This window comes from Protobothrops mucrosquamatus, unplaced genomic scaffold, assembly GCF_001527695.2.
Source record: "Protobothrops mucrosquamatus isolate PMUCROS unplaced genomic scaffold, P.Mucros_1.0 scaffold7660, whole genome shotgun sequence".
Taxonomy (NCBI): domain Eukaryota; kingdom Metazoa; phylum Chordata; class Lepidosauria; order Squamata; family Viperidae; genus Protobothrops; species Protobothrops mucrosquamatus.
In genome coordinates, this window is record NW_015393459.1 from 1 (window position 1) to 14,392 (window position 14,392).

At 50.5% G+C, this 14,392-nt stretch overlaps 1 protein-coding gene across 1 annotated transcript; it reads right to left on the minus strand.

The window, feature by feature from the left end:
• Positions 1-733: 733 nt before the first annotated feature.
• On the minus strand, positions 734-13,495 carry LOC107300619 (ryanodine receptor 1-like; the record flags this gene model as incomplete). The annotated part of the gene is made up of 16 exons (XM_015829928.1): positions 734-881; positions 1,826-1,985; positions 2,078-2,161; positions 3,632-3,735; positions 4,488-4,592; positions 5,371-5,587; positions 5,907-6,099; positions 6,824-7,065; positions 7,559-7,692; positions 8,372-8,490; positions 9,019-9,114; positions 10,078-10,213; positions 10,586-10,772; positions 10,872-10,993; positions 11,981-12,145; positions 13,339-13,495. Coding segments are annotated over 16 exons (2,369 nt in total), but the record flags the coding sequence as incomplete, so codon positions are not given.
• Between the last annotated feature and the right edge of the window lie 897 nt (positions 13,496-14,392).

The window sequence follows — 14,392 nt, forward strand, 5'->3', positions numbered from 1 at the left end:
AGAAAAATGTAAATAAGAAATAATGGGGCAATAAGGATAAATACTTTAAAAAAGAATAAGGGGGAAAATGTAAAAAATAGAAGAATACTGTCACGAAGTTGATGTTAAAATATATATTGTGTATATATGTGTATTATGTTTTGTTTTGTTTTGTTTGTCGGTTTAAATAATAAAAAATATTAAAAAAAAAAAAAAAAAAACCTCCAGTGTTGGAGAACCCACAACTCCTGGAGGCAAGTTGTTCCACTGGTTAATTGTTCTCACTGTCAGGAAGTTTCTCCTTAGTTCTAGGCTGCTTCTCTCCTTGATTAATTCCCATCTGTTGCTTCTTGTCCTGCCTTCAGGAGCTTTGGAGAATAGCCTGACTCCCTCTTCTTTGTGGCAGTCCCCCAAATATTGGAACACGGCTATCATGTCACCCATAACCCTTCTTTTCCTTAAAGTAGTCCTACCCAATTCCTGCAACCACATTATACTTCATGGTAATCTGGTTTTTAACTAAGTTATTTATTAAATGTCTATGCTGCCCATCTCACTGACTTAGCGAATTTGGGCTGCTCCGTTTAATTTTGGTTTATTTAATATTTTATGCTTTAATGTTTTGCACCGCTGTCTTTATGAAGTTTGTAAGCTGCTCGGAGCTGCTTGACGGCAAAATAGGTGGCATATACCGTAAATGTAATAAAAGAACAAATGAATTAAACCACAGGCCGAAGAATGGAAGGACACTCACAGGCTTCCTGATCTGGGGGTTCAATGTTATAACCGTAACCGAGGAGGGTCCGCACCGCTTCACGCAAGCTGTCCCGGTTTGTTTTCTTGGTCCGCTCATCCAGGAGGTGGTAGGGTACCAGCCGGGGGTTGCGCTTGTTTCTGATGTCCTACAAGATGCGCAGCCCAAGAAGGACATAGACGTGTGTGAACATAAAGTGGTTTAACGAAACATACGTATCACAAAGCCACATGCATCTGGCAGGAGTGTAGGAGATGACCTGGAAGCTTGTGGTACCTCACCGGATACACCATTGGGGTCCCTCATCCCATACTGCATCTTCCTTTACTCCCTTCCCCTGCCAGCTTGTGGCTTTCAGCCATCAGTCCATAGCAGACATGTCAAACACAAGGCCCGGGGGCCGGATGCGGCCCGCGAAGTGGTTTCATGTGGCCCGCGAAGCCATCCTGGAAACAGTGAGGGAACGGCCCCTGCTGCCTTGGCCCTGGCCCAGGCCGGCCGGGAGCCAATGTACAATTTTGTGGTGGCCATCTTGGCACTTGCCCCAGTGGACCATGCCTTGGCACTTGCCCCGGTCCCACCCCCTTCTGCCAGAGACCCTCAGATCTGTTCCACTCCTGCCCAGGCCCCCCATAGGCACCCTTGACACGAATGATGTAGAACTGGCCACGCCCACCCAGTAGGCCACACCCACTCCAACCCATTAGGCTGCACCCACTCTGGCCGCACCCACCCGGCGCCCCCAGGGCAACCGCAATGCTGATGCGGCCCTCAGTGAAATTGAGTTTGACACCCCTGGTCCATAGGGACCACATAAAACGGGTTCCCAGTCCATGGGCTATGGCCCACTCTCGGGCAACGGCCTGTTTGGAACCGGGCTGCACAAGTAGCAAGCGCACGCAGGCACGCATGCAAAGCTCTCCTCTATTTACATGAGTGTGCACCGCCACTCACACAAATGGATCTGCACACACTCATGTCCACCCGCCTGCCACTCGCAGGGAACTATCCCCTCCCCCTCCCCCTGGGCCGCCAAGCTAGGAAGGTTGGGGACTGCTGCCATAGGAAATCCTTTCCTCTGGAGTCCCACACCTGCACAACGCTGTAGGTCCAGCCCTGTTGGACCCGATCCCTTGCCCAGACATTGTGTCCGTTCTCAGCCAGCTTGTCCACCAATGTATTCTGGGCTGGAGTGAGCTTGATGTGGTTGAGATCCAAGGGTGCCGGTTTGTAGCCATTGGACATCATGTACCTGCAAAAGAGGGAACCAGATGGAGACTCAGGACCCCACCGTCCCAAAAATCAGCCTCTGCACACCCAACAAAGGGGAGCCAAACCGGTTACGTTTTAGGTAGCTTGGTTTTCTTGAGGTTCTCTTCAGCCTTCTCATCCGCCATCCCCACATGGCAGCCGAGAGCGAGCAAGGTCCTACGAAGGAAGAGGTCAGATGGTAACAATTCTGGGGGGGCAGGGAGGGGAGCTAAGCCACAGCCCTCTCTTCACTGGGGTAGCGCATATGGCGCAGCGTGCCTCAAGCCCCAAGGACACCTCGCAGAATCGGCCACGTGTTGAAAAACTAAATTGTTACCCAACGGATTGAAAAAAGCTACTTTGGCAGTTTCCTACTGGACCAACAATTGAGGGGCAAACAGTACTCCAGTCAAAGAACTAGCAACTCAGACAAACAAGCTAATAGTAAACAGGCTAATCAAGAGCACTCCCACAAACCCTGACTGGGTAAGCCACTAATGTATAAACAGAGATCAAACCCCACCCCCTTGTGGAACTGATGATGTTCTCTAGTTGGGTGATGAAACAACAACAACAATAATAATAATAATGATGATGATAAAGTTGGAAGGGACCTTGGAGGTCATCTAGTCCAACCCCCTGCTCAGGCAGGAAACCCTATACCATTTCAGACAAAGGGCTGTCCAGTCTCTTCTTAAAAACTTCCAGTGTTGGAGCATTCACCGCTTCTGGAGGCAGGTTGTTCCACTGGTGAATTGTTCTAGCTGTCAGGAAGTTTCTCCTTAGTTCTAGGTTGCTTCTCTCCTGGATTAGTTTCCATCCATTGCTTCTCGTCCTGCCTTCAGGCGCTTTGGAGAATAGCTTGACTCCCTCTTCTTTGGGGCAGCCCCTGAGATACTGGAACACTGCTATCATGTCCCCCCTCGTCCTTCTCTTCGTTAAACTAGACATACCCAATTCCAGCAGCCTTTCCTTATATGCTTTAGCCTCCAGTCCCCTAATCATCTTTGTTGCTCTTCTCTGTACTCTTTCTAGAGTCTCAACATCTTTTTTACATCGTGGTGACTAAAACTGGATGCAGTATTCCAAGTGTGGCCTTACCAAGGCCTTGTAAAGTGGTATTAACACTTCACGTGATCTTGATTCTATCCCTCTGTTAATGCAGCCTAGCACTATGTTGGCTTTTTTGGCAGCTGCAGCACACGGCTGGCTCATATCTAAGTGATTGTCTGCAAGATAACAACCAAGCTCAGAGAGCACCAAGGACCCCACAGTCCTCCTCCTCCTCCACTCCACAAACCCCGCCCCCTTTTTAGCCCTGGTGATGTTAGCTAGTTGGATTATGAAATGTCTTCAAGGAGACAACCCAGCTCAGAGAACATCCAGGACCTCAACCCTTCCTTTATGCTTCCCCCAGACAGACTCCATCAGAACTGAGGGAGACGTTCCATTTCTTGTGTCTTTCTCGGTTTCGTTTCGCTTTCCAAACTCTTCCACTGTCACCGCTAGGCAACCTTTATGTAAATGTCCCTGCAATCTCTAAAACTGGCTACAATCCCAAGATGATAGAGGAGGTCCTGGCTCAGCAGATCCAGGATCATTTCGAGGTTATCTCCCAGGGATTTCCCCACCACCACCACCGCTCACTTGAGTGTCTCTCCTGACATCTGCAGGTTGTAATTCCGCTCCGGCTCAGGAAGATTGTGGAAATCCAGCAAACAAGGATGCAGGTGCTTGTTGTCATCTCGGATCTGAGCGGAAACAACGATTGATCAGGGATCCTTGTTACAATTTCATTCGGGAGCTGAAAAGGCAGCTGATCTCACCCGAGCTACGATTTGTCGATCACACAAAGGACAGGAATGATCAAGCTTCCCAAAGATGCTTTTTTTCACGAAGCAACTGGACTTTCTTGTTTTTCTTTGAAGGCTTTTCGCTTCTCGTCAAAAGAAGCTTCTTTGGTTCTNTTGCAGACAGCTGGTCATTTGCAGTCTTTTAAGAGAGTCGTTGAGGCCACTTGGAGGTTTGTCTGTGTCCTCAGGGTCACCTGAGTGGTGCAAATGGGTTTTCCAGCCCTTTCAACAGTTCCAAGAAGGCTCCACACCCATTTGCACCACTCAGGTGACTCTGAGGACACAGACAAACCTCCAGGTGGCCTCAATGACTAACTAAAAGGATGCAAATGACCAGCTGTCTGCAAGGAGTATAAATCCTTCCGTTCCCCCACCATCCAGTCAGAGTTGAAGAAGCTTCTTGGACGAGAAGCGAAACGTCTTCAAAGAAAAACATGGAAGTCCAGTTGCCTCGTGAAAAAGCATCTTTGGGATAATGATGACCTGGGTGACTGAGAATCTCCACGGACAATTATAAAGCTTGCGTCGCTTGTGTGACGTCACCGCGAGGTGCACGGCGTCGTGGTGGCTTATTGAGGACGTCTAAGACGACACAATCTTTCTTGCCGCCACAACGTCCAACATCTGGGTTCCCGGCGAGCAGCACTCACCGGCCCGTATATCCATCCCTGCTCAATGCGAGTGAGGGCCCACAGTTCGTGGATATTCTCTGCCAATTTCTCACGGATCTTCTCAAGGTGTGGAGGCAACACTATCTGCGGGGATGGAGAAAAAAAGATAAAAGAGCGAAATGAGAATGAGGAGTGGAGGCTTTTAAGAGGTGACTTTTTAAGACACGTAGTCCTCAGCTTAGAACAGGAAGGAAGGATGGAGGGAAGGAAGGAAGGAGGGAGGGAGGACGGAAGGAAGGAAGGAGAGAAGAAAGGAAGGAAGGAAGGAAGGAAGTAAGGAAGGAAGGAAGGAAGGAGAACAAGAACAGGCAGGGAGGAAGGAAAGGGAGGGAGGAAGGAAGGAGGGAGGACAGAAGGAAGGAAGGACAGAGGGAAGGAGGGAGGGAGGGAGAGAAAGGAAGGAAGAAAGGAATGAGAACAAGAACAGGCAGGGAGAAAGGAAAGGAAGGAGAACAAGAATAGAGGGAGGAAGGAAGGAGGGAGAGAAGGAAGAAAGGAAGGAAGGAGAACAGGCAGGGAGGAAGGAAAGGGAGGAAGGAGAACAAGAACAGAGGGAGGAAGGAAGGAAGGAAGGAGGGAAGGAGAGAAGGAAGAAAGGAAGGAAGGGAGGGAGAGAAGGAAGGAAGGAGAACAAGAACAGGCAGAGAGGAAGGAAAGGGAGGGAGGGAGGGGAAAAGGAAGGAAGGAGAACAAGAACAGAGGAAGGAAGGAAGGAAGGAAGAAAAAAGGCAGTGAAGGAGAATGTGAAAGTGCCCAGGACTCCTGGCAGCAGTCGCTCTTATGGCTGATTTTGCTCTCCAGCCCTAAAACTGCTCACTTCCACTTTCCCACCTTCTGCTCTCATGCTCTCCGGCGTCCCTACCTGGATGGTATCCACGGGGTAGGGGGTGAAGGACGTGTGCGACAGGGACTGGGTCGGCCCAAGAAGGTTCCGGAAGCCGTTGATGTCGTGCTTGTACTCCTTGATGGGCTCCACCCGCATCTTCTCCCGGGGAAGGACACCCTCGTAGCAGGGGGCGTAGCCCGGGGGCGGCAGGAATTTGAACTCTCCGTGGCGGCCCCCCAGCAGGAACCGCACTCTGGCAGGGAGGAACGGGGAGGGGGGAATGTAGATGCTTATTAATGACGGGCACTTCCCTCTGGGAACCTCTGCTATCCCTTTCCCCTCAGCACGGCTGGCTCAGGAATTCTGGGAGTTGAAGTCCACCAGTCATAAAAGAGCCAAGGTTGCCTACCCCTGTCCCCTGCCCTGGGGGATGCTGCCAGAGTTGTAAGTGTGGGAAATGGTCACTGAGTCGCCTTTTTCAGCACTGTAACTCTGAACAGTCACTAAATGAATAATTCCAAGTCAAGGCCTGCCTGCGTGTCTCCTTCTTCCTCTATCAGGGTGGAGCTTACTTGATGCCGGCGGAGAAGCTGATCACGGGGAAGAAAAGGCCATCGAGGTTGAAGTTCTCAAACATGCCTTGCACCGGGAAGCCGTTGATGCGGAAAGAGATGCTGGGCACGCTCAAGTCGAGGCAGCAGCTCACCACGTCGTCCGCCCCCAGCATGTGCTGCCCGGGGGACGCCACTGCCCGAGCCACGCGGCCTGCGCCAAGCGGAAAGGAGACGAGAAGAACGTGGTGAAGAGCCAACGCTGAGACCGGGAGGCGTGCTTAAGACACCTTGAAAAAGATTTCTGCTACCTGCTCCATGAGGTCAGAGCAGGATTTGGTCAGCTGTAATGGTCCTACCAATTGGACCGCGGCGTCCTACTCCTTATAATTTATATAATTTATTTGTTAGGGTTGAGGAGCGTCCGTTAAGAAGCTGGTCTTCTGGCAAGTTAAGGAGAGAAGGCCACAGTAGGAGCATCTGAGCAGGACGTGACCACAGAATTGCGTCCGCCATCTGGACTTTTTTGACTCTAAAAGTGTCCCTGGGCCACTATTTGACATCTCTCTCTCTCTCTCTCTCTCTCCCTCCCTCCCTCTCCTCCCCTTCCTTCCTTCCTTCCTTCCTTTCTTCCTTCCTTCCTTCCTTATCTAGAGCAGCTGAGATCATCCAGCACATTGACCTAACAATCTATATTGTGATTTAACAGAAGTCTAGCCTGCCACTGGGGTTCATCTTGTATGCTAAGCCATGGCTTGCCAATTGTGGTTAACTTACAGTGGTGATTGATGCAACGTGGGAACTCAGCCAGACAACGTGCAAAGGACTCTAACCCCAGATTAAAGTTTTTTGTTTTTTTTTCCTGCCTCTCCCCTAGAGGTTTCAGCGTGTGAACCCGTTTGCCCTGAGGGAATCAGCCACGGATGCAGGAAGCCCACCTGACCAAAGCTGGAGACCATCATAGCCGAAAGAATAAAGGTCATCTCCCACGCCGTTGCCGCCCCAGCCTTCTCCGCCCCCGGGATAGGGGCTGTAGCCTTCCGCCATGGCCCAGCCAACCCGCAAGTGTGTGGCCTGTGCGGTCACAAAAGGCTCCACCGAATCCACAATCAGCTCGTAATACCACTTCTTGTACTGGGTGGATCCTTCGTGGGTGCCCAGGAAGATGTTGGGGCGCATGCTGCAAAGGGACGAGAAGGCAGGACAGGGAACAGAAAGGATCAGCGTGGGAAACCGAGAAGAAAACCTGACCTTGGATGGGTCTCCAAAAAGCCAAGTAGCATTTAGTCATCTATTTCATTCATTGCCTATTTCCCCTACAAGGTGACTCTGGGGGCTTACATATCCTAAAAGCAGGTGAAAAATAAAAAGTTAAAAGGCTCTGCTGGTTGGTCCCGAGTCCAGATTTGGGGGGGTGCCATCCTGGAGATGGTTACTATCTATGCTTCCCCAAAAATAAGACCGGGTCTTTTTTTGTTCCAAAATATGCATTGGGGCTTATTTTCCGGTTAGGGCTTATGTTCGGGGAAATACGGTAGATTAAAGACAAGTTTCCACCTCAACTCCATTGTATACCCTCCAATCTATCCTCGATGTGTCTTTCTCCTCTTCGACTCCAGCCCAACCCCCGGAGACCCCCTGCAGAGGGACCTCAAAGATGGTGAAGCAGCAACCTGGTGACGTGATTGATCAGCTTCGTTTGCAAGAGCAGATCTCTCCCTGGCAGCAGGTTTTCAGTAATCAGGTTTTGATTGGAGCGGACGGCCACACCATTGCAAACACACAGAGAGCAGAGAACATCCAGCACCTGCAAGGGAAGGAGGGAGGAGTCATAGGTTGGGTTGGGTTGGGTTAGGTTGTGATGGGTTGGATTGGGTTGGCTTGGGATGGGATGAATGGATTGGGTTGGAGTGGATGGGTTGGGATGGGTTGGGATCAGTTGGGATGGGATGGATGGGTTGGGTTGGGATGGGTTGGGGTGGGTTGCGTTGAGATGGGATAGGTTGGATTGGGATGGATGGATTGGGTTGGGTTGGGTTGGGATGGGTTGGGATGGATTGGGATAGATGGGTTGGGTTGGGATGGATGCATTGGGATGGGATGGGTTGAGATGGATTGGGAAGATGGGTTGGAATAGAGTGGAATAAGAATAGAATAGAATAGAATAGAATAGAATAGAATAGAATAGAATAGAATAGAATAGAATAATAGAATAAAAAATAGGGTTTCTAGTCCTCATTAAACATCCCAACCCTAGTCCTTGCCTCAGGATTCCAGGAACTTTGGCCATTAAAGTCCCAGAAAGGCTCTAGGGAAAAAATAGGGTCCTAAACGAGGCATGAGAATGAATTTTATCCTCATGATACACTGCGAAGAAAAAAAAAACTACAGAGCAGAATTTAAGGCAGGGGCAAGCAACTCTGCAACTTGACACCTTGTGGACTTCAGCTCCCAGAATTCCTGAGCCAGCCGTGATGGGGACCCACCTTGTGGTTGCGTCCATGTTTGTCCAGGAGGGAGATGATGGACTTGATGTGGTTTTCCTGTATGATATTCAGGACTTCCGGACTTTCAATGAGGACACAATATAACACCTCCAAAATGCCTGAAGAATATGATTAGGGAGAAGAAGGCAATTAAGGAGTCTGTTTTCACCCTCTCCTTGGCAACAAACCCTGCCCTGCAGTCTCATGTTTAATTAAGACTGATTAGTTCTTCTCTTGGCTTAAAACGGCTGTGAACTGCATTCTGCAAATCCAGAAAAAGCACTAAACCAGGTGGAATGGAGGTGGTTCTCGACTTACGACCACAACTGACCCGAAAACTTCCATTGCCAAGCAAAACAGCTGTTAAGTGAGTTTTGCCCCATTTTTACGACCTTTCTCGCCACGGTTGTTAAGTGAATCACTCCGCTGTTAAGTGAGTAACACGGCTGTTAAATGAATCTGGCTTCCCCATTGACTTTGCTTGTCAGAAGGTCGCAAAAGGGGATCACTTGACCCCGGGGACGCTGTGACCGTCATAAATATGAGCCAGCATCTGAATTTCGATCACGTGACCACGGCGATGATGCAACTGCCTGGGGTGGGTGGGTAGGAAGCCCCCCCAAACTGGCAATTCCCCCTCTGCTCACCAGAGGACGCCTCCAGTCGGTCCAGTTTGCTGACCAGCCAGTCCAGGTTGTTGGAAAAAAGGGCACAGTTGGAACGGTTTCCACGGATCAGCGAGGCTGCGAGGAAGGCAAAATGGTGGTTATGCCCTTGGTTCATCTCCACGACAATGTTGACTCATTTGCCTGTCAGTTAGCTTGTCCTCCGAAGGACCTGCGCAGCGTTTCTCCACCTTGGCAACTGGGCAATGTATGGACTTCAACTCCCAGAATTCCCCAGTCAGTGTAAGGTAGGGTGGAATTTACTGCCCCACCAGCACTGACGTTGTTACCTCGTTGGGTCATGCAATGTCTACAAGTAAATCTCCAAGCTCAGAGAGCACCAAGGATCCCCCAATACTCCTCCTCCTCCTCCTTCACTACTACTTCTACTTCTACTTCTACTTCTACTTCTACTTCTACTTCTACTTCTACTTCTACTTCTACTTCTTCTTCTTCTTCTTCTTCTTCTTCTTCTTCTTCTTCTTCTTCTTCTTCTTCTTCTTCTTCTTCTTCTTCTTCTTCTTCTTCTTCTTCTTCTTCTTCTTCTTCTTCTTCTTCTTCTTCTTCTTCTTCTTCTTCTTCTTCTTCTTCATTCTTCTTTTCTTCTTCATTTTTCATCTTCATTCTTTTTTCCTTCATTTTTCTTCATCTTCCTTCTTCCTCCTCCTCCTCCTCCTCTTCTTCTTCTTCCTCTTCCTCCTCCCTCCCCACACTCTATTCTAGCACTGATGAGGTTACCTACTTGGGTCATGAAACATCTGCAAGCAAACCCCCGAGGACTCCGTGAAATTGGTCTGCTTTCTGCACCCACAACCACCTTTTTTTTTCTAGGTTAGGCACAGAGCAGTCCCCCCTCTGTGTATCCCACATAGCTAACATCAGAGGTGTGCTTTGTAAAAGTAGCAAGTAAACCACAAGTAATTTGCAGGGCCCTGCTCTCCGTCATGAGGATTCTGACAAACTCAAGAGACAGCCTTTGTGTTCAAAACATGGTTGCTGGTCACCCAAATATACCGGGATCCTGTCCTCGGCTCAACCCACCTAACAGTTCATAGAGTAAATTCACAATTTCTTTCCAAGACTCGGCCGCATCCTCTCCAGCAAACTCAGCAAAGTGGGCAGCTGTGCTGTACAAATTGAGGCGGTCGATGCAGTTCAGAACGAGGGTGATCATGCCCTGCAAAAAAAGCAGAGACCCCCTTAGGGCCAAATGCTCCCCCCTCTCTGACTCACCTGTCTTAACTTCGTGTCTGAAAAGCAGCAGAGTGCCTGACATGATAGGACAAGCCACTATACTCAACTATTGTTTGTTTTAAGCAATAAGAGCCACATCCTGGCAGAGGGCGTGGCCACCACGGCGCTGCTGGGCTGCCTGGGTGATCTGTGGGGGGCCGTGGAGACGGTGGGTGGTCCAGCGGGCAGGGCGGAGTGGGGACAGGGGCGGGGGGGCAGTTTTGGGGCACTCGATCTCTAAAAGGTTTGCCATCACTGGCCTATAGGATGCCTAATCTGCTTTTTAGTCACCCCAAGTTAAGTACGACTTGCTCACCTCTTCCTGGAAGAGATTCTGCCTGTTCTTTAAGGAGCGGAGTTTGGTCTGCTTCTCTTCGTGCTGCAGTTCTTCCTCGGGGTGCTGGAAATAGTTGATCAGGTCCTGCAAGCTGAGGATCATCCCTTCAATGGGAAGAGTCACTGGAGTGCTGGACTTGGCCTTCCCGGTCAGGGTGTCCAGCCCTCTGGAGGACGGAGAAAGCAGAGGTCAAGAGAACTGACAACAGCTCCCAAGAAGCTAGTCCCTGGCGATCCCGGGGGAAAAGGACCCGCACAAGGCTTACTTGATGAACTGGTTATAAAGCCCAGAAGTGCTGTAGATCATCCGGGCGGCTTGGGATTGCTCGCGTTGGCAGCGGGTGAGCGAGAGGGCATCGTCCATGTGCCCCTCCTGATGCAAGATGGCCTGTGGGTGGGAAGAGAGGCCTTAGGGAAGGCTCATAGACTCCTAAGGCTAGATACAGGGATAGGCAACCTTGGCTCTTTTATGACTCGTGGACTTCAACTCCCAGAATTCCTGAGCCAGCATGGCTCAGCTTGGAAACCTCTCCCTTTCCCCTCAGCACGGCTGGCTCAGGAATTCTGGGAGTTGAAGTCCACCAGTCATAAAAGAGCCAAGGTTGCCTACCCCTGGCCTGGGCCTGTATTTCTCAACCTTGGCCACTTGGAGATGCGTGGACTTCAACTCCCAGAATTCCTCAGCCAGCATGGGGGAATTATGGCCCCCTCATGACTCGTGGACTTCAACTCCCAGAATTCCTGAGCCAGCATGGCCCAGCTTGGAAACCTCTCCCTTTCCCCTCAGCATGGCTGGCTCAGGAATTCTGGGAGTTGAAGTCCACCAGTCATAAAAGAGCCAAGGTTGCCTACCCCTGGGCTAGAAGGAACCTTGGAGGTAGTCTGACTCTGATCCAGGAGCATCTTGCTTTGATGTTGTCCGCTAAATCACCGTGGCCATTGTTGCAAAAGGGTCAGCTGATTGGCAAGAGCCAATCAGATCGTACTTCGCCTCGTAAAAGCTGCTGGCCAAAGCCAGCCACGACAACGCTCAAATATAGGCTGAGCCCGTCGAGATCAGAAATTCCCTGTATCGCTACTTGGCTAGGAGAGAAAGGTCCCTTTAAGAAAAGGCCTTAAATCCTGGTTTTACCAGTTGATTTAGAGCCCTGATGGGGGCGCTCTTTGGCTGGCCCAGTTTGAAGGGTTGAAGGAGAAGACCTCACCCCCCTGCTGTCCGCCCCGGGATCCTAGTTTTTACGTAACTCTTCCAAATTGTCATTGTTTTTATATTTTATCTTTGGATCGTTCGTTCGTACACCGCCCGGAGTCATCGAGGTGGGGGGGCACGGGAATTTAATAAATAAATAAACAAACCCCGCCAGCCCAGACTTACCCTTCTCTTGACCAAACCCAGACGCATCGCCTTGGCGTCGGCCGCTGCGTAGGTCATCCAGAGAGCACTGTCCACGTGTTGCACGAAGCACATGGACTCTCCGTATTTGATGTCCGGGGCGCCCATGCCTTCCACGTCTCGTTTGGGGGCCACGTCCAGCTTTTCCTGAACGAGAAAGAGAAGGAGCTGTCATGCCCGAAAGACCCGATCCACGCGTGAAGATCCAATGAAACTGAATTATTGCTAAAAGGCCAAGGCCCGGGAATCTTCTCAACTAAGGTTAGCAGCTGCTTGGCGTTAGATAAGGGTCGACGGAATTCAAGGGAAGTTGGACTTAGTTCGTTTGTGACTATGAAGGGATTCTAGGCTGATCCCTCTTTTAACGTCTCCCCACCTCTAGTTTCTGCCATTCCTTCTCCTACAGGAGTAGAAATTCCAGTGAAATCCCCTAAACCAGGGGTAGGCAACCTTGGCTCTTTTATGACTCGTGGACTTCAACTCCCAGAATTCCTGAGCCAGCATGAGGGAACTCTGGCCCCCTCATGACTTGTGGACTTCAACTCCCAGAATTCATTACAGTTATTTATGAGGATCCCCGTCACGACATTCCTCTTGCCCATCATCCAGTTCAGGGGTAGGCAAGCTTGGCTCTTTTATGTCTCGTGGACTTCAACTCCCAGAATTCCTGAGCCAGCATGAGGGAACTCTGGCCCCCTCATGACTTGTGGACTTCAACTCCCAGAATTCCTGAGCCAGCATGAGGGAACTCTGGCCCCCTCATGACTCGTGGACTTCAACTCCCAGAATTCCTGAGCCAGCATGGCTCAGCTCGGAAACCTCTCCCTTTCCCCTCAGCATGGCTGGCTCAGGAATTCTGGGAGTTGAAGTCCACGAGTCATAAAAGAGCCAAGCTTGCCTACCCCTGCCCTAAACTGTTCCAAAATGTGGAGATATTTAAAACACAAATGTAGGGGGGCTCTGCCTACTCACTACAGGCCCCTTTGAAAGAATGCCCCTGATGAAATTACCCAGTTGGGTAATGAAATGTCTGCAAGCAAGCAACCAAGCTGAGAGAGCACCAAGCACTCCCCTTCTGAAAAACATACCTTCGAGTTTCTCAATCTGGGCAATTCCAGATGTGTGGACTCAGAAGTTCTGGAATTCTCTGCAGAGAGTGTGCTGCTTGAGGAATTCTGGGAGTTGGTCCACACCTCTGGAAGTCCCCATAGTAGAGAAATGTTGCTTTACAGTGTAGCCTTTGGGCCACTTTCAACCTCTCCAAGAGAACTGTAGAAGTTCTCAATCTTTAGAAGGCCCTTCTGGGCAGGATCAGCCCTTAACATGAGGAGACCTCTCACCTTTGAGACCCGGAAGCAGAACGACGTCACTTTGGTGTTGGCCTTCTCAGCATCCACCACAACCAGCCCCTTCTCCTCAGTCAGGGCCAAGTAGCGCCCCGTTGTGACATGACGGACACGGAACGGTTGACCCCATTTCATGTGGCTACCACTCCAGCTGTAGGACAGAAGAAGGAATCCCAGGTTTAACAATAAGAAAGACATGGTTTGGTTTGGTTTAGCCTGGGATGAAGATGGTTAGTTAGTATCACCTTGTTTATGGCTTAGCGTGTCAGGGTAGTCCCAATGAAGATGGCTTCCAAAAATGGAACTATTCTCTTCTAGTTGATCCCATGCCAGGGGTGTCAAACTCAATTTCACTGAGGGCCACATCAGCATTGGGGGGGGCTGGGGTGTGTGTGGCCAGGGTGGGTGTGGCCTATGGGGGGCATGGATGGAGTGGGTGTGGCCTACTGGGTGGGCATGGCCAGCTCTACATCGTTCGCGTCAAGGGGGCCTGTGGGGGCCTAGGCAGGAGTGGGACAGATCTGAGGGTCTCTGGCAGAAGGGGGTGGGACCGGGGCAAGCGCCAAGGCATGGTCCATTTCTTTATTCCTCACAAAGGATGACACTTCTCCAGCATGCACCCAGGGGGCGGGGCCAACACGGCACAGGCTGGTTCCTCACTGTTTCCAGACGGCCTTGTGGAGCTAAGACTGAATGCGTTTCAGCATAGATGGCCACCACAAAATTGTACATTGGCTCCCTCCCGGCCGGCCTGGGCCAGGGCCAAGGCCGCGGGGGCCATTCCCTCACTGTTTCCAAGATGGCTTCGCGGGCCACATGAAACCACTTCGCGGGCTGCATCCGGCCCCTGGGCCTTGTGTTTGACATGTCTGCCATAAGCCATGGATAAATCGTGATTTAGTACTACATGGATACAGACCAGCCTATTCCCAGTCAGATTTAATTTTCTGTTCTGCCCAAGCAAGCAAACGTCAGTTTGGCGTGAGACGCTTCACAGAAGTCAATTTAGCGAAGAAGGTTGAAAGGTCCAAGGCACGGGAGAAGATGG